This window comes from Propithecus coquereli, unplaced genomic scaffold (genome assembly GCF_000956105.1).
Source record: "Propithecus coquereli isolate 6110/MARCELLA unplaced genomic scaffold, Pcoq_1.0 Scaffold10, whole genome shotgun sequence".
In the NCBI taxonomy this organism is placed as follows: Eukaryota; Metazoa; Chordata; class Mammalia; order Primates; family Indriidae; genus Propithecus; species Propithecus coquereli.
In genome coordinates, this window is record NW_012133858.1 from 13,612,084 (window position 1) to 13,637,848 (window position 25,765).

The following is a 25,765-nucleotide window of genomic DNA, read 5'->3' on the forward strand; positions in this document are numbered from 1 at the left end:
TAATAATTATTTCACTATAAAAGATTTTGTCAAGTAACATCTATGAAAATTACATTCATTCAGCATTTAATATATATGCCACTAACTGTTCTGAGCGCTTTAAAACAACCTTATGAGGTAGTGGTATTATTTTGCCTACTGTAAAGAAATTGAGGCTCAGAGAGATTAAGTAACTTTTCCAAGGTCATAGAGTTATGACGCACAGAAACCAGGATTTCAACACGGGTTATCTGACTCTAGAGTACAAATAATACACTCTAGTACAATAATGATTCTTAGCAGTGTTCTCAGGAACTAATTTTGGGAAATAGCCTTATTTCATGTACTTCAGTGCTTTCTCTTTACATTGGCTTCTGACGAGCAGAAAAAGCAATGAACTATCCTGAACAAATCCGCTAAGAGTTCTTAAGAGGCATATACATTTAAGGCCTTTTCTCTTTACTTTCCAAATTGTAATGAAATATTGAGGCGAATTCTGTTTTTTATCAGCTTTGAAAAAAGGATTAAGTCCCTTTGCAAAGTGGAACAATTATGAGCTATTTTTTTTCAATTTTTATATAAATATAGGCTCTGACATTAGGAGCCAGGATGATTCTAAATGACCTGATTTCATGTGTGATAAGTTATTGTTATTTTTCTCCAGATCATTGAAACATTCTTGAAGGGATTATCTGGGATTCTGTATTAGGTGAGAGAAAATTTTAGACACAGTCTGTCTCAGGAGCAGCAGCTCACACAAGGTTTTACATTTGTATTTATTGTATAAAAATTAGTAAAATAAACATAGAAATCATTTTTACATCATTTTAAATCATAGTTTGAATAATTTTTATTTCAGCAGTTGTAGCTAGTGGTATATTATAAACCTGCTTGAGTATTCATACATAGTGTTTAAAATTATATATGAAATTTACATATTTTTCTGAGAATAAGTATTTTATACCTTAGTTAACTACTTATATACAATTAGGTAGTTGCTATTTATAAAGTTTCATTATTACAGATAACGCTTTTAAGAATATCGGTAGATATGTTATTCTCTTTTTCTGAAGTTATTTGTTCAGGAAAAATTCCAAAATTATTAGGTCAGATGGTAGTCCTACCATTTTTATCATTCTTGAACTCTGCCATGAATGATTTCTAAAAAGGTCTTTATAATTTACCAACAAACTGTGGCTCTATCAGTTTTATTATATCCTTGGCAGGTTTGAATATTTTCTTTATTTTTCATTTTTCGTGATTATATAGATATAAAATTATGCCTCATTACTATAATCGTATGGAATTTTTTTATCCACATTTGGGCACTAAGGTACTACTAACACTATCAGAAACAATATTTTTAGTATCTTTACACAGATGGAAACTTTCTCTCAAGACTGTCCATTCAAATTGATTCATCATTATGTGTCAGATGTGCTAGGTGCTGGAGCTCTCTTGTTCTCAATCGCTCCTATTGTCCTTATTCACCACAATGTTACATTTGGACTTCACAAGTTCATCCGCTGAGTGCATCCATTACCTTTCTGTTTCACCTTGGCGGCTTTGTCAACTTCCCCTTTGGCATTTCTAGCATGACAGACATAGGTGCGCTTGAGGTCCTCAGGGGTAACTTTCTTGATGCTCAAAATCTGAGTTCTTGTTTCATCTTCTGTTCTAGTGTGACTTATACTAGAAATTGGGGGAAACAAATCAAAGCATCTGTGAGACTCAAGGGCTGTGCACTGTGCATGAATCAGACAAGAAGCAACCACCGAGTCACCCCGGGTGAGCGCAGAAGGAACGTTGATAAGCTGTGCTGCCTGCAAAGCAGTGCTCAGGAAGGGGGAGTAGCAAGATTCCAGTGCTATACTTTCCCATCTATACTACGCACTGCCCCTTGTCTAGATCAAATCCTAATGCTGACTTCTTACTATAGTTCTCTCTTCAAAACAAAGGGTCTCCTTTGCTTAAACTTCTGAGAGAGGATGCTGTATTAATTTAGAGAGAAGCTTCTGGGGTCGGACCGATTTGGGTTTTGATCCAGGTTTTTGTCATTTACTGGTTATATACTTTGGGTGTGGTAACTAATCTTTCTATATCTTGGGCTCCTGTTTTGTAGAAAAGGAAAGCAGTAATGCCCCCACAGTGCATCAGATGGATTAATTTACTCAAGAATTCTCAGATTGAGTATGTTAATGCATAAATATTAATTAGAACAATGCTTAATAAATAGTAATATAGATTATCATTGTTATCCCACAGGAATAGCTGATGCATTTCAGTGATTGTCAAAGCTTGGATTCTAAACACAGGTCAAGTATTTTGGTCAAAATTCTGAAATCTCATGGTTAAATCCTAACATATAAAGAGGAAAATGCTCAGAGCAAGTAAACTTTGTGAAACTAAATATATCCAAATCTCAGTGAGTCAGAGATCAAGTACTTTGGGTCCAAGATCAAGATTTAAAATCCTTTTGAACTACTTTGCTCAAAGCGGAAAAAAATCTCTCTCCTACAGCTGCCTGCCCTCTAGGTTCTCCTTTCGATTAGGCTTACTGTCAGTCAGAGGAGTTTGGTTAAGAGCTCAGATTGATTTAGTCAAAGCTTAACTCCACTGCTGTCCTATGATCACTGAGTATGTGTTTTGATAGCAGCAAGAAGGAACAACATGACTTTCCCTATTTTTCATTTATTATTATTATGAGGATGGGAAGCACAATGTTCAGAATCCCTAAAATGATCAGTAACTTTCCCTCTGAGCCTATAGCCACATCTTTCATCAGTTCTGCAAAACGCGAATTCCAATTTCAGGAAGCCCCTTTTGTGCCTTTGAATATTGTCTGCTTCTCTGACCTACAGACCCTTGTACATATTTCTTTTACCAGGAACATTCTTTCTATTTGCTTATATAGCTAATTTCTATTCTCTCTTCAAATCTTGATATAGGGACTATATCATCTGAGAAGCACTACTTAATCCCCTAAAACTGACTGAATCCCCTATCAAATCCTCTCATAATAGTCAATACTTCCCAGTTGTATTTATCTCATTGTATTCAAATGTCTGCTCTATCATTGTTACCCCTATAAAATGTACCTCATTAGGGACTAAGTACCTCATGCACAGTAGAAATTTTACAATTTCTACACAAACTCTGAGCTTACTAATATGAATGACATTTTTTTCAATTCTAGAAATTCAAGTAGCTTAAGTTCTATTTGCACGTAGGTGATAAAGCTTAAGGTCTTGGAACTACTTTGCTCACATAGTTGCTCAGCTGTGAATTTTTATTAATTGTTACAGCAAACCAATTGCTCTTTGGTAATGGTGTACTTCATTTACTGAGGAACCTTCTGTCTTCAAAGACCCACACTTTCCTCTCTGTCAATCCCCTTAAAAATCCAGGTTATTTAGGAATAACATGACCTGGGTTGTTACTTTAAGAGTAAGCTATCTTTCTACCCATTCTTTAAAATTTGAAGGATATAAATATACTTAGCCAATATTTTAAAAATCATTAATGATAAATGTAACATATTGGTTATGTGAATTAAGAAAGAGGAAGGTAGGAAATACATGCTCACTGCAACACAAGAAACCAAATATAATTATTTGAAGCATAAATACATAGGTCTAGACTCCAGGATTGAGAAAGAGAACACAACTACACTGACAGGCTCTGATGTATCCACCCACAATCCTATACTGTGGCCTTTTCATTCACATCAGGTATCTATTTCCCTTGCTTCCAAATGGGTATCATAAATGTGTAAATCTTACTGGGCTTAAGACAATAAGAAGAATGCCCTATGGACAGACTGTGATGAAGGTGCCCAGCCCAGGACATTCTAATTCAATTCTTTAATGGCCATCAGGCAGCATCCCCTCCTTAGATTGCGAGTCCAATAACCCTGCTTAGGGATGCAGCCACCAAAGATTTGAAAATCTTGCTGACTTTTGTTAATGATAGGCAAAAATGAGAATTTTTATTTCCATTGAGTATTATACATCAGAGTTCATTAGACTGAGAAACAAAGGTTAGTCACCGCCTTGCCTGCCCCTGTGATACCTTTCATTAATGGTTACATCAATAGTGATGTCATCTGGCTTTTTTCCATCAATGGTCCACCAAATTTCATTGCGAGAGTCCTTCAGGAAACTAAAATAGACTTTACAGGGGATGAGTAGCTCCTCACCTAAAAAAACCCAGAAATATGAAGTTAACTCATTAGTTTGTAAACCTCACATGGCGTTGTTGGGCCCAACTCTATGGCTAATCAGAAGCTATAAAAGTTACATGTACCCAAAACCCTGCTTATGAGTAATTCTCTAGTGGACTACCACAAGGTAAGGTGTCATGTTTCATTCTAAAACAAACAAACAAAACCAAGAAAAAAAGGCCATCAACATTATATAAAATTATCACAGTGACCATTTTTTAATACAATCTAAATATATTCTAAAATGACAGTATTTGTTTTAAAATGCTCTGACAATATCCTTTTTATCCCTAAACCTCCACATACTGCTTGTCTCCTTTGTTATTTCCCTCACCCAGGGAAAATGGGACAACTGCCACTGAGAGACCAGGCTGAGGAGGTCCTGTCCCAAAACGCTCAAGCTATCAGTGTGCATTTAATACATTTTAAGATGGTTTACAAATAGCAAATTCTATAATATCCTTCTTTTTTTGTTTGTTTGTTTGTGACAGAGTCTCTAGCCCTGTCAGGGCTAGAGTGCCGTGGCATCAGCCTCGATTATACAGCAACCCACAGCAACCTCAAACTCCCAGCCTCAAGCGATCCTCCTGCCTCAGCCTCCCAAGTAGCTAGGACTACAGGTGTATGCCATCACACCTGGCTAATTTTTTTTTCTGTTTTTAGTTGACTGGCTAGTTTTTTCCATTTTTAGTAGAGACGGGGTCTCACTCTTGCTCAGGCTGGTCTCAAACTCCTGACCTTGAGTAATCCTACCGCCTACACCTCCCAGAGTGCTAGGACTATAGGCATGAGCCACCCCACCCAGCTATAACATCCTTCTGAGATAGAACATGAGGCTAGGGAGATCCTTAGACAGAAAATAGGAATAATAACAACAGCAGCAGAAGCACTAGCAACATACTGAGAACTTCGCACAACTTATTATGCCAAATATTTATACCTATTAATGTTCTTATTTAATCTTATCAAAACACTACAAGATATTTTTTAAATTTGTGTTTTATAAATGTGAAAGCTGAAGCTTAAATATGTTAAGTGACATTTCTAGGTAAAATCGTTACTAAGTGTCAGGCCAGGATTTGACATAGACTGACCTTCCATTTCAATTTGCCCAGAACAGTTCTATTTTATGCCTCCTTTCCTGGTTACCTATTAAATATTGACTGTTTCCACTCTCAAAAAGTATTTGTGTTTAGATGATAAATTATATCATCACCCTAATTTCAACTTAGGTTTATCTGACTGAGTGGTCATACTCTAGCCTTCTTCCAACATGAGGTTCTTAAGCCTCCCCCCTCCTGTCCCCAAAGAAGACAAAGGGAACATGAATTTGGGAATGTTTTTGTAAGTATAATATGATAGACAAAACATATTTAAGTGATTAATAAGGGTTTACCCTGACAGCAGGAAAAATATTCATGTTACTATACAAAGCCACAGCTAATTCTAGGAAATTCTGTCCATTTGAGGTTGCCAGACCTCTTACTCTGTTCTGTTTCTTGACAAGGTAAATCACATTTACAAACTCAATTGTTTTTTTTTTTTTTGGATTTTGTTTTCCACCTATGTTGATCACTGACTATTATTTTTAGCACATTTTAAACAAATACTCTTTTATACTTCTGTGAAGGTTGTCAGAATCAAAATGGAGTCATTTGTGCCAAACACGAACAAAAGAGAGTCAGTCTGGAGGCCATATGACAGGGCCTCTCTGGAAACCACTACCTTGCACAAAGGCAAGCATAACCTTACACAAAGAATACTTCTGTGAGGGCGTCTGCCCAGCAATTGCCTATTAATCTTGGACTGATACTACCTTTGTTATTATTTATTTCTAAAACAACCTATGTAACCTTCCTCACTTTGCCTTTAAAAACACCTACCTTCTTTTGCTTCCTAGGTACGTCTGTGGTTCCACAATCAGGTGCCATGGCACTAGTCTTCCTGGATTGTAATCTGTCATTCATTACTGAATCAATGTAATTTTTTTTTTTTTTTTTTTAAGTAGAGCCATTCTTTCTGTTGTTATTTAGGCTGACATGTCTCATTGCATTTGGAATGACTTTATTGGAAAGGATATAACATAGAAAATGTTAAAATTTTCTATGGATTTCCATTCACCTGACTGTGGGAGGCTTTGAATGAGAACAACAAATCCCTTATCTGATCAGTTATAAATAATTTGTGTCTAAAATGAAAAACTATGAAAACTGAAAGGAGACCCAGAGAGCCATATCAAACATTCAAGAGTGTTCTGAATCAAGATACACCAGTTTTATCAGTTGTTATCTATTATATACCCAGTCCTGCCTCCAAGCTCCAGCCCCTGCCCTTTAATAGAGGAGAAGAAGCTTGTGGTTATGTTGCAGCCTAGGCACACCAAAGCCTTGTTACATACTAAAGATTGCATCAAAGAGAAATCACTAATCAGCAGAGGAAGACTGCTACCAGAGGAAAAAGGGAGCAGATGCTGAATGAGAAGCAAAACATTCCTGAGCTGGCCATGAGATCGATGAAGTAACTGATCCCTACAGCTGTCTTGGTTTCTGAAAATATTTCAGTTTCAATTCATATGCTTCTTTACAATAGTCTTCTATTCTCTTGCACTAACTTAAGTGACATTTTATTCCTTATAATTAAGAGAATCTAAATGAAATCTGGAGACTCAGCTATAGTTACCTGGTTCTTTCTCATAGACCACATGATCATTGGGTGAATGGATCTGGGGAGGCATTGCATCTTTTGGGGAGCCTGTGGTAGAGAGGAAATAAAGGGAGATGCTGTTAAATTATATAGCCTTACTCAACAATCTGCTCTTCCATGAACAATCGCCCAGTTTCCTGGCATAGTTTGTCAATTTTTCTTAAGAAAGCCCATAGTCTAACATATACTCAATCATTCAAAACAAGCAAAGAAAACATAACATGATAGGAAATATATATATTTGGTCTCTGCCTGCAGTTTCTGACACAGGTTCCTAAAACCCTTGTATTAATAATTTCCTGAGTGATATGGGTAATAGGAACATCTTTTGTTATAATATTTGGTCTCAGTCCCAAATTCCAAGCACATGAGCTTTTAAAACCCTTGGAATCTCTGGAATAATGAATGAAGTGTTTTTTTATATGATAATTTGATGGCTAGTGGTGAGGTCGCTATATAGCTTCAGGATGAGGGTTGGTAGCCAGAAAGACCAAGACATGATTAAAAGGCTGAGACTTTCAGCCACACCCCCAAACTTCCAGGTAGGGGAGAAAAGGCAAAGACTGAATTCATCACCAATGGCCAATGATTTACTCAGTCAAGCCTACGTAATGGAACCTCCATAAAAAGCCCCTAAACAATGAGTTTAGCAGAGCTTCTGGGTGAGTGAAGACATCCAGGTGCAGGGAGGGCGGAGCACCTCAACTCCACAGGAACATACGCCCCTGCAGTCAGGACTCTTCCAGACCTCCCCCTGTGTAACTCTTCACCTGGCTGTTCATTTGAAGCCCTGACAATATCCTTTATAACAAACTGTTAAGTATAAGTAAAGTGTTTCCCTGAGTTTTGTGAGCTACTATAGCAAGTCACAGAAACTCAAGAGGAAGTGGTAGAAACCCTCAATTTGTAGCCAAGTCAGACAGAAGTGTGGGTAACCTGGGGACCCACATGGCATCTGAAGTGGGGAGTAGGGCAGACTTGTGGGACTGAGCCCTTAACCTGTGTGGTCTGTGCTAACTCCAGGCAGTTAGTGTCAAATTGAAATAAATCGGAGGATACACAGTTGGTGTCCTCAGAAAATTGGAGAATTGCCTGGTATAAAAAAGCCACACATTTGGTGACAGAAGTGTTGGGAGCATAGAAAAACAGTTTTTCCTTTACAAAGAAACAAATAAAACATAATTGAGTATCCTCCATGTTTCAGGATAGATTGTTTAACCAGTGTTCTTGCTTTCTAAAGCTTACATGGGATAGACTTCTTTTTCTTTTTTTTAATTTTTTAAAAAACTTTATTTTAAAATTTTGGTGACAGTTTCATTTTTTTCTTAACAAGTCTATTATTTAATCGCTCAATATAAGAAAACAATTAAGATTCTAAAGAAACAACAAAGGAATGTCAAGGGAAGGGCACAACTGCTGTATTCTAAGGGGTGTAGTTGCTATTCCAGTTTACTGCCTAGCTTCAAAACAAAATGTATTTTTATACTTTCTAAATGAAATAATGTTACAACCACCACCACCTTCTGAGCTTATTAGAACTTTCAGACACAAAGCTTCATTTTTAAGCTTGGTAAAAAAAATAGGAATGATGGCCAACCCTAGCATGTAGTGTGTACCTTATAGGAAATTTAGACTTCTTATACTAATTGCTTTCATGTCTTAATCAGTTGTTCCTTCTGTCTATATTTCTCCTCAATATGCCCAAAATCTCTAGTCTGGGACCTGGTTAAGTAAGTTTTAAAGGAATGTAAAGGTAAATGGAAAACTCAAAATTACAATTTTAAGGCCAGCACTAATTAGTCTACCTGATGTCTATTTTTCAGATGAATGTTCATTTATGAGACTGCTGCTCTTTATAACATTCTATACTCATAAATTAAAATACAAATATCTTGAAGGGTTTTTTTAGGAATAATTAAAACTCACATTACAGTTTCATTATGAGGAATAAATTATGTAATATATATATTAAAGCATCCACTACTGGTATATAATAAGTACTCAATATTTTGCAGCTCTAAAAAGTAAACTTGGGTTGCTTGAAAGTTGGAAAGAACCTCCCAACTTCCATCTGTTTCTGCCAACTTTTATATCTATAAATTAGTGACCAAGTACACTTGTTCCCAGCTTTCCAAAAATGGATACATTTAAGTATACATATTAGAAACAACTGCCAAGATGAACATAGGTTAGATTATTTGTTTCATTTCTAAAATCTATTCTTGTTAAGTTCTAAATTTAGTTTGGTATTTTTCTTCTGAATTAAACCCCAACTTGGCATTATTTGGAAAGTAAGAAGTCATTACAAAATTGATTTGAATTTTATTTACACCATGTTCAAGTGTTTTTTTTTTTTTTAATGTTTTTGTGATGTTTTCTTTGTTTCTGGTTTTTTTCTATTTCTGCATATTATGGAGGTACAAATGTTTAGGTTACATTGCTGTTCCCTTCCCCCACCCCAGTCAGAGCTTCAAACGTGTCCATCCCCCAGATGGTGCGCATTGCACTCATTATGTCTGTATATACCCATCCCCTCTTCCCGGCTCCCATCTGCCTGACGCCTGATAAATGTTATTCCTATATGTCCACTTATGTGTTGATCAGGGAAACCAATTTGCTGGTGAGTACATGTGGTGCTTATTTTTCCATTCTTGGGATACTTCACTTAGTAGAATGGGTTCCAGCTTTATCCAGGATAATACAAGACAAGCTGTTTCTGTTTTTGTTTTTGTAATTTACACTGAATCTGGTGTCAGACTAGTAGAAAAAGCCCTGAACCAGAGATCTTGGATTGAGAATTAATTCTTCCACTAACTCAGGGAGTGTCTCTACACAGGTTATTTCCTCTCCAGTGGGCCTCACTGTTTCCATCTATTAAAAGATGGGGTCTGACAAATTATTACTCAGATATACTATCATTTTTAACATAGTGCGCACAGTGGTATTTAGGGCTCACTCCCCAAAGCCACACATCCTGATGCCAGTTCTCTTGATTTCTGGGTTTGCTAGGTGCCTGTCATCTCTGTCCAGGCATTGCCCTTTCCACATTCCTAGTTTCTTGCCCCCGTTCTTTCAGCGCAAAGTAAAGGCGAACACTGCCAGCGAACACCTTCAGCAGTAGCTATAGCAGCTTCAGTACACAGAAAAATAGAGTTTACTTAATCCAAGTAATACACTTTTTTGACAATGTTATTAACTATTCTTCATGGAGTCTCTATTGCTTACCTGAAACTACATTAGTGCAGTATGAATATTATCTCTAATATTCTCAGTTATCCTAAATGTTAGGTAGCCTTAGTCTCAGAGTACAGATAAGGACACTGAGACTTTGATCAAAGTCATATTGCTAATAAATGGCAGTGATAAAATTTGAACACAGATCTATCTCGTACTCTTTTTATTCCCCAAACTGCCTTTATGTCATTCATTCACATATTCATTCAGTTGATCTACAGTTACTGAATGCTTACCATGTACATGGAGTTGTTGAGGGTGCTGGGAATAGTGCTGGGAATAGAAAACATAAGTCTCTTTCCTTTTAGAGTTTACGTACTTTTGTATAATAAACCATTAGAGCCAGAACAAGATTATTGCATTTCTATTGTGTGTACTTAATGCAAATCATGCTTACCTACCACCTTCACAGTCAGAGTCCTGGTGAGATGGAAGGTACGTCCGTTTTCTGGATATGTAACAACACATGTGTAATTTCCATTATTTGAAATTAAGGCAATGAGAAAACTCAAGTTCATACCTTCAGGTATTACATTATTAAAATTCTGTATTTTATTACAGCCCTAGAAAAAGTAAAAAATAAATAAATCAATAAAGATGTCTGCTGCTTAGATACATGCATAGAAAATATACAAACACATGCACACTCACATCTAATTTTGCACAGAACATCTAAATATCTATGCTGCATTTTTTTACAAAATTATTTTGGTCAAGTATTTGACAATGTTTCTGGAAAGAATAAATGAAATAAATACCATTATCTTTTCTGCATAAGAGAAATTAAAATTATAAACTATTAAGATATGACTTCAAAAGCACAGACTTACTGTCTCAGGATCCAGTATTCAAATTCTGATAATCCCATTATCCCTTGATAATGACACAAAGTTAAAGTTTTTGGAATAATGACTAAGGAAACTTGAACAACTGTAAGCCCTGCTATTTAGAAAACAATTATTTTTCCTTTTTCTACATTTCTCCACTCATCATACAGGTGTCCTAAAAGTCTCCATATAAAGGAAAAACTTTGTGAGATTTTGTAATGAATATTTTGTAAATAAAGGTACATTTAGGTATAATTTCCCACTTTCCCTATGTATGGCAACTTTTGGGATACCCTATATTAATTAAGGAATCTAGTTCCTCTGTCTGATAAACCAGGCACCAATTTAGATGTCTGATTTGGCATTCTTCATCATCCTATTGAAATGTTTTATCAGTCATTTCTAAACTTTTTTGTGTTTTTCTTCTACTTCATCTCATTTGTATAATTGAGTACTACAGACTCCAGAGTCTAAAAATATAAGATGTTTTATGAGCCTTATCAAGAGCTAAGAGTTTATTTTTGCTCCTAATTAGTATTTTCATATAACTGTTGACTTTAAAATTTTGAGGTTGAACTATCATTTACCATAACTATAATCCTGTTTTGGACCTCTCAGCCTTACTAATTGGCTTTCTCACTATATATTTTTATTTTAGAGAAAAAAAATCAATACATCATATGTGACAAAAATATATGTTGAACATTTACTCTTAGATAAAATTTTTTCTTTTTCTTTTAGACATCAATAATTTACTTATGACAAAAAGGATTAGGTTACCTAGAGGCCCTCTAAATCTTTAAAAATCTTTTAGCCTATCACTGAGTTGTACTCTCAATTTTCTGTATTCATACATTTAATTTTTGTATACTTGAAGTTTTCTTACTTCGATTTCTGGAGTGTGCATTTTGAAATATGACAGTAATCCCTTCTTGGCCTTTTGGCTAAGGTCAAGTGAAATATGACAGTTACATTAAGAGGCACATTTTGTAATTCTTTGTCATAGGAAGTATATCTTTTAAGAACAGCACTGAACTTTTATTTCACGGAAAAGATCATCAAGCTTAGGTAAGTAACATTCTTAATGCAATTTCTCCTGCTTGGATAAGCAGTTCTTCTCGACACTTGTCACCTCAGCAAAAGATTTCAATACCCTTAGGTTATCACAAAGGAGAAGGCCACAAAGGCCTGTACTCTTATAATAAGTTTATGTCTGACTTAGTTTAAATTATAATATCGTTAGAAATCTATTTAATTTTTATCACATCTTTAATTTAAATAGTTCAAAGATTTTTTTTCTCCTCATTTATTAGCTTAGCTGTTCTTAAATATCTGTGTAGACAGATAAGAGTAAATATGTTCTAGTTTTATACATGGAAAAAATGAGACAGACAGATAAAACTTACTCTAGATAACACATACAGAGCTGGAACTGTTTTCCAGATGGCTGGATAAAGTTCTTTCTCTAGCTCCTTAACTAAGAATGAACATCTCTCCTCAGTGGTGAGGTGAAGCTATAAAAATTATACTGAGACATGCACTTAATGTGTACTCTATTATCTGATCCTTGTTCTAAATGTGCAAAGTTTGTAATGCTCTTATTTTCATTTTATAGATGAGAAAAAAAGGCCTAAAAATTTACTTAAAGGTAAAGATCATAGCATTAGGCAGTATTGAAGCTAGAAGTTGAACCTAGATCTACTTGTTTTAAAGCCCTTGCTTTTAATTTCACCTGACACTCTCCTCATCCTATACAGGGGGCCTGCATCTATGCCATGCCTGGAGCCAACCCAGGCATTAAGACTGTGTATAGATTTATCACTTAAATCAGACTATAATCAGTGGAAACTGGAAAATCAGACTTTTGGGGATGAGAAGCAAATTATTATTACTGAACTTGTCAATAGCATTTTTTAAGAATGTGTTAAAATGAACTTTTTATAGCTGTTTCAAAGCTATTAGACCTAAAATATTTTAGAAAAGGAAATGAAGGAAATATTTTACATTCTAAGTAATATGTGTGATGTGGGTAATTTCGGGGCATTGTTGAACTATAAATCCCCATTAATTTTAGCTTGTAGCATCAGGTTAGTGCTCTCTTTTTCTTATAAGCCACTCCATCTCTAGACCCTTCGGCACATGCACCTGAAACACACAGGATATTTTGAAACATAATAAACTATTCTTAAAAATAAATTCTGTAAATTTTAGAATGATTTCAAAACCATTTGTTTGGAATCCAGAAGAAAACAAGCTATGAACAATGATTTGAATACCCAAAGAACAGAAAACATGTTTCCAAAGACAAGAAATGAGTTCAAAATAAGTGAATTTCCACAATGAAGCAGACATTTGTCTAATTAGAAGACAAACAATCCTTCCAGTTGACCCATCAGTTCCTCATTCTCAAAAGACAGAAGTTAAGTAGAAAAGCGATTTTTCAATCATGCAATAGTTGCTGTGGCAACTGACCACAGCATGTAGGTGAAGAGCAACACAAGAAATGACTTTGAGATCCTGCAGCTGAAATGAATCATGTGGGGAGGGGAGGGTTGTGGGTGGAGGAACATCACCACAGTAAGAACAAGTGTTTCCATTCAAGAAACATACGATGTGTAAAGAACTGTGCGAAGGCACAGAAATGGAAAAAACACAGTTCCTCACTTATAGGTATTCACGGTTTAGTGAGGGATTGCAACAAATATAGTAAAAGGCATATAGGGGCAGGGAAGTATGGAAGAAGATCAAACAGAAAACATTTAGAAAAATTTAGTGAAGAAGGAATATTTGGGCTGGATCTTAAAGGACAAGTAGAATATTAACAGCTATTGAGAAGGAAGGAACACATGGGAAAGAAACACTTTGGGCACAGGAAATAATATGAAGAATCCACCTGTACTCTCATAGCAGTTTCCCCACCCTGCCATTACTGAAATTACTTCATTACATGTTCTATTTTCATGTAGAGCTCCTCCCTTAGAAAATTAACTCCTATGGAACCAATGGGGGTGGATGAGTTCCGTATTTGCACAGCCAGCAACTTGCCCAATACTTGGTGCATGGTAAATGCTCAATATATTTGTGTTGCATGATCAAAGATGTGAATGAGAGAAACTAAGACACAAGACATGGAGTTCACAACTCATGGAGTATATGAGTATTTGGAATATAAGACATGGTAGGTTGTAGGATGGATATGGAAAGGAGGAGGAAGCATACAAAGAGTTTATCTGAGATACAAAGTCTAAACAGAAGAATCTACTAAAGTTTTTGCATTCAAGACTAAGTTGGTATAAAATACATTATACTTTGTCACAAAGTCTCAAAAGAGTTTGATAAACCAGTCACTTCCAATGAACAGAACTAGATTATCCAATGTTTACACAACACATATTTATAAAGTCCCTCCTATGTGCCAAGCACTATGTTAGGCGCTGGGCACACAAGAGCCAATAAAAAACAGAAATGACACTTATTTTCTGGAATTTTACAGTACAGTTTAATTCATTCAATTATTTAATCATTTCCTAAATACAATATATATAGGCTCAGTTTTATGCTGTGTGTTTGATATTCAAGGGAAAGAAAAAGATAGTGAGAGAGAGAGAGAGAGAGAGGTGGGGGTAGAGTGTATGAGTGCTCACTATGTAACACAGAAGAGAGAAATAAAATCACTATAGTAACAGAGATATGAATTAAGTGCTATCAAGGTACAAAATGGGTGAATCTGTATGGCCTGATATGGCCTCAGGCTTCACAGCTATTTGAATTTGGCTGTCAGTTTAAATGATGAATTTTGGGTCCTCAGAAGTCTTGAAACTATATGTAAAATGTTTTATGTATATGCATATATGGGATGATATGTGTATATCTCTGAAAGAAAATATGATACACACTCCCTTCATACTAAGGGTTAAAAACCAATATATAGGGAGGCTAGGAAAGAGAAAAAGATTAAGAACCAACCTAACTAAGTTGTCAGGTCAAACTGAAGCAGGCCTTTAAAAAATAATGTCTACTACATATACCCTAGACTAACTTCCCAACAATATGTGCTATGGCCAACAAGAAGGCCAAGGCTGGCACTTTTTTTGAAATGTTCTTTCCTGTTGGGACTTTATCAGAAAATCAAGGATTTTCCTATTTTCTGAATGAGATTTATAAATAATATCTGACCAATTCTGATTAATTTCAAACTAAAAATTAGAAGTGGAGGTAATATACTCATTTTAATGATCACAATGGGTACACAGACCACCAGCTTTTTTCAAATTTTTATCCAGAATGATATCTATTCTGATAAACAGCAGTTGAGAGTATTTCAGCAGCTGTAATAAATGTCATATCTAAAACTTCCAATAAAGTGGTTCCTCTGGTCCTCTACGAGAAGGGGAAATTGCCTATGCTTTTATAAGTGTCTCTAAAAAATAAAATTTTAAATATCCAACTACAAGGAAGAGAACTAATACAGCAATATGAAAGTTAGAATGGCTTGCCTTCATTTAAAGCTCAGGTCTCTACATAAATCTAATAAAAATAGTGAAAAAAACAACAACAAAAGGGTCACATTACTTGTTTCTTTACTCTCTATATTTGCAGGTCCCTATGTGAATAAAAAGGCAGTATCCAGAAGTTCTTTTATAAGTTGGCCATTTGAAATTCAGTAAATAACTTACAAACCATGGTTTGCTTTTCAGACTAATTACAAAACCTGGCTTACTCAACAAACATTTACTGAACATCAATTTAACTCACAAGATTGCTGAATTAGGGAACTGTGAATTCTGGGTCCTAAATTAAAGAAAACCTGCCATACAGAAAAGAGGAAGAGACAAGAAGAGGAGGAGAGAAGAAGAGGAGGCATATAGAGGAGGAAAATGCAATGGTGCCCCATTTCCTCTGCAATACAGAAATAAAAACATTTGGTTCTATGCTTCCTTTAATCTCAATTTGAGACCCCTCTGATTTCCCAGGGCCCTCTATCCACAGGTTTCCCTAAGTCCCACAGTCCAGCCCACAACCCAATAATGTCTTCAAAGATAATGTATCCTAAGGCCCAAAGTAAAGACTGGGCCACCCTTTCCACATCAGCCCTGAAGAGTACAGGCTTTAGAACCAAAAGGAACTGGCCTGAAATCCCAGACGCTCCCATTAGCAGCTGGATTGTTTTGTGTAAATGATATAAGCCAATGTAAAAAGTGTGAGTTCTTGACACAGATTGCATAGGATTGAATCTTAGCTTCCAGCCCTGTGACCTTGAGAATATCTCTCGACCACTCTATACCTTGGTTTCCTCAACTATAAAATGGAGGAAATGAATGAGCCCACTTCGTAAAGCTGTAGAGAGAATTAAGTGGAATACAGTATTTGGAACAATACCTGTGTTCAACAAATGTTAGCTGTTATTGTTTTCCTCTCAAAGCCTCCATTTCCTAATCTGTTAAAAGATAATATCTACCTTGTAGAGTTGTGATGAATTTTACATATGATAATACATAAAGTACCAAGCATGCTACCTTGTAACTAGTAAGATGTAAGAAATGTTCGTTTCCTCTTCCTTTTTTCAACTCAACAGCCTTTATCTTTCAGATAACAGGAAAGCAAATTTACTGAAACTGATTTTTATCAATTTGTCTTTTAACCTTATAGACATATTTGTATTACTAAAAGAGAACACTTCTCCAATATCAAGGTAGGGACTTCAGTTGATAACAACAACAAAGACAACTGCTGTAGAGGAGCCAAGATGCCTGGGTAGATGCTCGGGAATGACTGCAGGAGGCAGAAAATAAAAAGCGATGTTAGCCCTGCTGCACAGAGAGAGGAGGATGCAGCCACTGAGTATCTGGGTTTTGTTTCCCAGATGGAAAAACTCTTATGATCAAAGGTGTCAGTTGATTACCCAAAGGTAGTGAAATAAAAAGCAGTAAGCAGTATACCAGACATTTGTAGCAACCTTTTTATAACCAGAGAATAAAAAGGATGGCTGGTTGCTGGTTGCCCTTTTTAGCTCCCTGTGCATAGTTGGATATCAGCCTTGGCAATGGTTTTACAGCTATGACTGTTTCTCAGTCTCCTTCCCAGGCTTTATACCTCCATTTACCCCATGAACAGTCTCTCCAGAGTTTAACCTTAGCCAATGTCTCTTCTCACTCTACTTGGTCTTCTTCAGAGCTTCAACTACCACACAGATAAATCCTATTCTCTGTCTCCAGCTTTGCTTTTTCTCCCAAGCTCCAGATTCACATACATGCAACCACTACCTGCTAGTCACTGCACTGCCACGTGCCACCTACATGTCTCATGGGCACCTCTAACTTAACATGACATTGCCCAAATCCACTACTTACTCCCCAAATCTGTTCCTCCTTTGCTATTTCATACCTTTGTTAATAATGTAATAAATGTACTATCATTCATCCTGTTGGAAAAACCAGAGATTTAGGAATCACTGGAGATACAAACATGGATATAGCATAACTTTGCCCTCAAGAAATAGGCAGTCTCATATAGTACATGTATGTAAATCTCTTCCTTTTCTTAAAACCAACAGTAATTTCTTTTTGTCACTCTTGTGGAACTTAGAATTCTACATTTTGATAATAATAAAAATTCTTATTCATAAACTTATCTGTATCAAATTGTGAGCTCCTTTGGGACTACATAGAGCTGGGCATATATTTCATTCATTACAGTGTTCCCCCAACCCCCAGGCATATTTCATTGAACATGGCTGATCTTCAACTGGTATGCAGAAGCTCCTTAACTTATGATAGGGCTACGTGCTGATAAACTCATTGTAAGTCAAAAATATCGTAACTTGAAAATGCAACATAGCAGATGTTCCCCAAGTTAACAATGATTTGACTTAAGATTTTTGACTTTATGATGTTGTGAGAGTGATACGTATCCAGTAAAAACCATAACTCCATCGTATGTCATAAGGAGCTACTCGAGTTAACATGGGTTTAGTCCCAATAAACTCAGGATAAAGTTGAAAATCTTAAATTGAACCATCATAAATCTGGGACTGTCTTTATATTGGATGTATACATGAATGAATGACTATTTTAAAAAAGGCAAATCCCAGGGTGATGGCTCACATCTGTAATCCCAGCAATTTGGTAGGCCAAGGTGGGAGAATTGCTCATGGCCAGGAGTTCGAGAACAGCCTGAGCAACATAGAGAAAACCTGTCTCTACAAAAAATAAAAAAAAAATTAAAACAATTAGCCAGGCATGGTGGTGCACGCTTGTAGTCCCAGCTACTCGGGAAGCTGAGGCACAAGGATCGCTTGAGCCCAGGAGTTTGAGGTTGTAGTGAGCTATGATGATGCCACTGCACTCTAGCCCAGGCAATATAATGTGACACTGTCTCAAAAAAAAAAAAAAAAAAAAAAGCAGCAAAAAGTGATATTGACACTGGCAACTGGCATAAATAAATATAAGTATATGAGGGAAAAATGATCTCCAGTTGGAGGGAACAAAGAACAATTAATGAAGACGGTAGAATTTGATCTGTTCTAAAGAAGAAGGGCATTTCAGAGGAAATGCATGAGGAAAAAGGAGAAGAGGCAACGTTAGGACGTGTATGGGAATACAACTAAAAAACAAATAAGGTTAAAGGTTAGAGACCTTGATTGAAAGGTAAATAAACATAATTTTTTAACTGGTAAATATATTACACTTATTTGTGTAAAACTGTTAATGTTATTCTTTTAATCATCTTTTACGCTTTTTACTATGGAAAATTACAACCACATAGAGAACAATGAGCCCCTTACTACCTCAGGTATCATTTCTATGCATATCTCTCAATAATAAGACAATATCTGTAAGCATATCTACAGTACCATTGTCAAGTTTAAAAAGTCATAATTCATTGGTATCACTATTCTATGTTCAGAATTCTCTGATCTTTTCATAATTTGTTTTTTGTTTGTTTGTTTTGAGACAGAGTCTCTATCTGTCACTCTGATAATTTTTTCTGTTTTCAGTAGAGATGGGGTCTCACTTTTGCTCAGGCTGGTTTCCAACTCCTGACCTTGAGCGATCTTCCCACCTTGGCCTCCCAGAGTACTACAATTACAGGTGTGAGCCACCTTGCCCAGCTCATAATTTATTTTATGGTTATTTGAAAGAAACATGATCTGACTAAAGTCCATAATACATTGCAACTGGGTGTTAAATTTCTTAAAATGTCTCTCTCTCTTTCTTCCTCCCTCCCCTCTTCCCTCTCTCTCCCTTTTAGCCATTTTATTGTAAAACAAAAGATATATAAAAAACACTCAAAACATGTATGAATTAATGAGTTATTACAAAGCAAACAGCTTCGTAATCAACACTCAGGTCCAGGAATTTTGCCAAGCACCCTTGGAAGGCTTTCCACATGCCCCATGTCAATTACACCTATTTACTAGTCCCACAGTAGTTGCTATCTATACTGTTATAGAAAAATCACTTCTTTATTTTCACGTATAATTTTATCACCTAAATGTGCATGTTTAGATGCTATAGGCTCCTACACTTTTTAAATGTCTTCTGTGTTTCCTTTAATCTATATATTCCCACTCTGTGTCTTCTTTTCCCCTTACAATTTGTCTGTTGAAGAACCCAGCACATCAGGCTTGTAGAGTTTCATATAGTCTGGATTTTGCTGATTGCAAATTCATGGTGCAGTTCAATATATTCCTAAGTTCTCGATAGTTCTTGCAAAATGGCAGTGGGATCCAAAGGCTCGATCAGACTCAGATTTAATCCATTTGGCAAGATTATAGGTAATAATGTGTTCTTTCATCAAAAGAAACATGTCTGGTGGTTTCTCATCTTATGGTGTTAGCAGTCATTAATGCTTAATGCTTAGATTTATTAATCTATTGAGAGTTGCAAGGTGATGATATTCTAATTGGATCATTTATCTTTCACTTATTACCAGGAATACTTTGATAGAAACATACTTCTCTGTACTACTTCATTACCCAACATTACATTTCTTCTAAAAAATTCTAGAATGAATACTTGATTATTTCCCTCTACCAATTTTCAAGATAATGAGTTGATTTCCTATCATCATCCAAATGTTACTAATTACATTTTTTTAAAATATCATTATGAACATAAGAATTTAAACTTATTTCACAGGATTCAAACTATTTCAATTACTATATCTTTTTAGGTTCCAATTGTTCACCTTTGGCCAATAGAAGACTCTTCAAGGTGGCTCCTAAGTTGTTTCATTAACAACTCAAACAGAGTCAGAATTTAAAATTTTCAACTGTGATTGTGGAATTATCTATTTCTCCCTTGAACTCTGTCAACTTTTGCTTCATGTACTTTGAATCATTGTTACTAGGTACATAAATTTTTCTTACTTGTATGTTTTCCTGATGAAGTGTTTCTTTTATTATTTTGAAATGTACTCTTTATTTCTGGTAATCCTCACTGTCTTAAAGTCTACTGTATCTGATATTTGTGTGGCCATTCTAAATTGCTTATTGTATTCATCATTTATTTTTGATTTTTACAATTTTTCTCCTTTCCACCTTCTATTGATCTTAAGGTATTATATACTGTGATTTTCTTTCTGTTATGTTCCTCTTAGTTTAGCTTCTTTTCTGAAACAATTTATTTTCTTCTAAGTTTTTACTGAGTTATAAAATACATAGAACTTCTGAACTTTTATAATATTTATGTTATTATTTCACATCTTGTTTCATTTTAAATATCTTTTAACTCATTTTTGGAATAGTAATTTTTTCTGAACTTTAAACTGTGGCAGGATTTTCTAACTGCACAGAGATCCCTCTTTAAAACTGTGGTGGCTTGGTCTTGCGATGTCTTGACTCTGTTCCCCTCCTCCATTTTTAGACAGTCATTCTCTTTCCTTCCTATATGTTCTGATCCAGTTCACTTTTGATTACACTCCCACAGATTCTCCTCAACATGGCTTGTCATTTTTTAGAGTTGGGAGACCCTTGAACTGCTCCAACCCTTTCCAAACATCTTACTACAGGTTTCTTGCACTCACTTTCTATTAGAGAGCAAAACCCCTCCCATTTTCAGCTGCTGTTCTCAAAGTGGCTCATCATGCTTTCCAGTGAGTACCTGTTGGCTGTTTCAGAGTTCTTCTGTTCTCAAGTCTGACAGACACCACATTACTTCCATCTGTTCCCTTCCCTACAAACATTGACTCCATATGGGTCTTAAGGCTGTTGGTGGTTTGTCTCACAGTCTTTATCGAAGTGGTTCTTATGGATAACTTGTCACTGAGTTTTGTTGTAAATTCTGTCCATGGGTTTTTTCCCTTTGGTTTATGTGAATATTTGAAGCAATTCAAAAGTTATGCTGCTGCTACAAGTGCCACCTTCCAACATTTCCATTTTTTGATTAAACACTTTCCAAATCCCTCAGATGCTGGAGAGCCCACAGATGGACAGTGCTCACAAATGAGGGCAAACAAGAAACAAGACATAAATAATAAAATATAATACTGACTAATCAAGAGTTGAAATTCACCACATGAATTAGCAGCTTCTGACTCCACCAAGCAGTGAGTAGAAATGAGCAAAATTTCTCAAAATGTTTCACAGGAAGTTGACAGAAATAAGGTAGTTCTGGTATTCTAGTTAACATGATTTCAGAAATGGTGGGCTGAGGCAAATCACATTGCACCACTTCCTTTAAAATGGTACAAAACGAGGAAGTAGCGAAAGAATTATATAAAGTTATTGAGGAAGAAATCAGAAAACCTGAAGAGAAACATCTCAGTTATACATTTGACTCAGCCAATAACTATTATCATTTTATATGCCATTAGAGAGAATAAAATGTCATCTAATTCGCTTACCATATACCAAGTGATGGTAGGTTTGACACTTGAAGGAAAAAATCCATCTACATTTGGACATGTGATCCTCTGAATACCATATTCTATATACAGTCTATATACTGGGAGTTTCATGGGGGAATTGAAACAGCTGTCTTTTTGAACAACTTCCAGGGGAAATGCAACTTTGCTGCAATATGTGGTGTTCCTGAAAAGAGAAATACGCAATGGATGGGTAGTTTTATTTGCATTTGATTTAAAAGAGCAACCACACTAAAGTGAACTAAGTGAAGCCAGGCTACATATCGAGACATCTTTTATATGTGCAAGTTCATGCAAGGATTAAATAGGTTATGGAGGCATTTCTTATACCAATTAATATCACAGAATAAAAAAAAACAGGCACAATTAACTACTATTAATGTATTATTTTAGATATGATCCTAAACGTGTGTGTGTGTATGTGAGCTTATATAAATAGTCACATGCCACATAATGATGTTTCAGTCAACAACAGATCACATATGTAATGGTGGTCCCGTAAGATTATAAGGAAGCTGAAAAATTCCTGTTGTCTAGTGATGTAGCCATTGTAACATCATAGTGTGACACATTACTCATGTGTGTGATGCCTGTACAAACAAACCTACTGTGCTGCCGGTAGTATAAAAGTGTACAGTCACATCCTAGGTCTTCACAGTAACTCACCACTCACTCACTGACTCACCCAGACCAATTTCCAGTCCTGCAAGTTCCATTCATGATAAGTGCCCTATATAGGTGTACCATTTTTTACCTTTTATATTGCATTTTTACTGTACCTTTTCTATGTTTAGATACACAAATACTTACCATTGTGTTACAATTCCTACGGTATTCAGTAGAGTAACGTGCTATACAGGTTTGTAACCTAGCTCAACTCTCTTGTTATATGAATATATTAGATATCAAAGCTCTCAGATGTGGATATGACTCGCCTAAGGTCACCAGCTAAGTACTGGCAGAGCTGAAATGATGTCCTAGTTTCTCTGTTTTCTCATAGTGCTCTTTTGACTATAACTTGTTTTAACTTCCACCACGTTGTATTAGATAGAACATAAACAAAGGGCACATGAGCATTTCAGGCTCCTTCCTTGGAAGCCACATACCAGTCTAGAGTCCACTCCGGTGAAATTAAAATGTCAGGTAAAAGCCTCAGGATGGCCGTCAGAGGCTATAGAGACCTCCCCAAGGGCACAGTGATCCAAAGGCTTTTCTATGATAGAAAAGAGGTCCTTTTATACAGGATCATACAATAGCTTACATATATCAAATAGAATCATAGTTTTCCATCCAGGAATAGTTAATATCCATGAGAGGAAAAAGATCTGGGATTACTTATTGTTATGGGCTGAATTGCCCCTCTGTAATGCATATGCTGAAGTCCTAACCCAGAGTACCCTAGAAGGTGACTGTGATTTGAAAATAGGCCATTTAAAGACATAGTTAAGCTAAAATGATGTCATAAGGGTGGGCCTTAATCCAATATGACTGATGTCCTCATAAGAAGATGAGATTAGGACATAGACACACACGCAGGGAAGACTATGTGAAGACATGGAGAGAAAACGGCCATGTACAAGCCAAGAAGAGAGGCACTGGGAATGAAACCAATCCTGCTAACACCTTGATCTTGGACTTCTGGCCTCCAAAGCTGTCAGAAAATAAATTTGTTTTTTTAAGCCATCCAGTCTGTACTATTTTGTAATTGAAGTCCTAGTAAACCAGCACAACTATTAAATAGTAGGAAATTATGTTAAAAGAAAAAAAAATAATCTAGATGGGAGTTTAGAAAACAAAGTAAAGCCTGGTAGCTAAAAAGGGACTGGAGGTAAGAAGTAATTAAAGAAGTAAGTAAGTCTTCAAGTAGTTATTCTTTAGAGAAGTTTCAGTTTTTTGAAGTTTTTTTTTCCTAAGCAAAAACAACAATAATCTCTAGTAAAAGAAAAATAGGCATATTGTGGAGTAAAATATAAAATCTATATAATCTTTCAAGACAAAAAGTGGATTTGAAAAAATTTTGCGGTAATGATAGGCTGTTTGGATCATATTTTTATATTCTCAGGGATATGGTGTTCGAGGCATATTATGGAGTAAAATATAAAATCTATGTGAACTTTCAAGAAAAAAGTGGATTTGAAAAAAATTTTGCAGTAATGATAAGCTGTTTGGATCATATTTTTATATTCTCAGGGATATGGTGTTCTCTTGCTTCTTAGGGGAATTTTGGTAGACATATTTAAAAAGCATTGTCCTGAATACATGTGCTGCCTCCCAAGTATTCTGTCTTCTAAAAAGGCACCCTGAGTCTCTATTCTGTGCCAGACACTTTGAAAGATGCCAAGAATAACAGCTATGAATGGGCTCTACTCCCTGCCCTGTTCATTGTAGGAAATGGATGTCTCCAGGAGAGGCATAAATGTAAGCAGGTACCAATGTCATGGGAAGGGGGTAAATAAACAAGCCTCCACCTTTAGACAAATTCGGCATTTGTCAGGGTCTGAAAAAGGAACCACCTATTAAGAATGTTCTCAGGGGGCACAATCATTCTCCCTGCACACCTCCTTTAGCCCACTTCAGCTAAGCCACTGAGAACTAACTTACTAAACTCTATATAGATGTTTTCTTCCCCTCCCCAGCTTCCTAGCACCCAAATCTTCTAGATAAAATCCCTGGAACTAAAGGGAAGAGAGAAGTCCACCACCAAGAGTCAGGCTACCTTAACATGCAGGTGTAGTTGCCAGTGTCATTGAGGAGGGTGGGCCGGAACCACAGCACATCTTTCTCCTTACTAATGCGGTTCTCAGGGAGGCGGAAGTTAATTGGCTCCTCCAGGTCCCGGTCCTGCCTAGTCCAATACCAGATCAGAGTAAGGCCAGCTGAATGGGCTGTGCTGTAGTTATATTTCAAGAAGTGTTCAAAGAGTGGGCACTTGATGCGAGCTGGCTCATCTTCAAACACCTGGATTTGCCTCATGGTATCTAGTCCCCAGTCATCACAGCGTTCTGGAATAATCAAAAAAAAAAAAAAGAGAGAGAGAGAGAGAGAGAAAGGGAGAAAGGGCAGATGAGTCACTTTACAATAAAGACCTCCAGAGAACACAGCACCTCAGGATACCCAGTCTTTCCCAGGAACCTCCTTTCGTCATCTTCAGTAACCTTCCTCGAATAATTGCATATAATAGGCACTTGTGGTATGAAGAAATTACTTCTCATTTTTTTAAATTGCTCTTTGAGTATCTCTTGAGTAACAACTTGATCTGTTAGCTTGACCCTGTTAAGCCCTACAAGGTATGGGGGATGGTATCATCCAAAAAAAGACATCATATGCTTCTTCACTTCTTGGGAACAGAGAAGGTTTTAAGGAGGAAGTGGTAACTGAAAAGATAACCCTTGGGTGGATGGAAGAGAGAACTCCCAATTCTCCCTAGGTCTCCTGATTTTGGGGCTAGACCTGCACTGTCCAATAGAAATTATAATGCAAACTACATGTGTAATTTTAGACATACCAGTTGCCACATTGAAAAATGAAAAAGACGCATGTGAAATTAATTTTAATAATATATATTGTTAAACCTGGTATCTCCAAAATGTCAAAATAAAACTAATTAGCTACGTTATATTTACAATCTTTATTTTGTAGAATATTTTCAAAATTCGATGTATTTACATTGAACAGTACTCAGTCTGGGCCAGCCACATATGTCCTCTGACCACCTTATTGAACAGCAGGATGGTCCTATAAAAGTCAAGAGTTCTCAGTGGTACTCACTGGGGAAATATGCGTTGGGGAACAAAGGTGCTAGAGTTTCAATGGCTGAGAGTCAAATAAAATTTGTAATGGCTTTTATGATTTTTTAAAAAAATTTTTAATTATTAAGGATGCATAATAGTTGTATATATTTATAGAGTACATGTAATGTTTTGATACAGGCATA

At 36.1% G+C, this 25,765-nt stretch overlaps 1 protein-coding gene across 3 annotated transcripts in view; it reads right to left on the reverse strand.

The window, feature by feature from the left end:
* The window catches only part of IL1RAP (interleukin 1 receptor accessory protein), a 133,712-nt gene that overhangs the window by 26,421 nt on the left and 81,526 nt on the right, over positions 1–25,765 (reverse strand). For all 3 annotated transcript variants that reach the window (XM_012642520.1, XM_012642529.1, XM_012642538.1), the window contains 6 exons: positions 24,548–24,833; positions 21,811–21,997; positions 10,536–10,701; positions 6,881–6,952; positions 4,051–4,177; positions 1,523–1,671 (listed from right to left, as the gene is read on the reverse strand). In XM_012642520.1, coding sequence (XP_012497974.1) covers positions 1,523–1,671; positions 4,051–4,177; positions 6,881–6,952; positions 10,536–10,701; positions 21,811–21,997; positions 24,548–24,833 — 987 coding nt within the window. The remainder of the gene's footprint in view (positions 1–1,522; positions 1,672–4,050; positions 4,178–6,880; positions 6,953–10,535; positions 10,702–21,810; positions 21,998–24,547; positions 24,834–25,765) is intronic.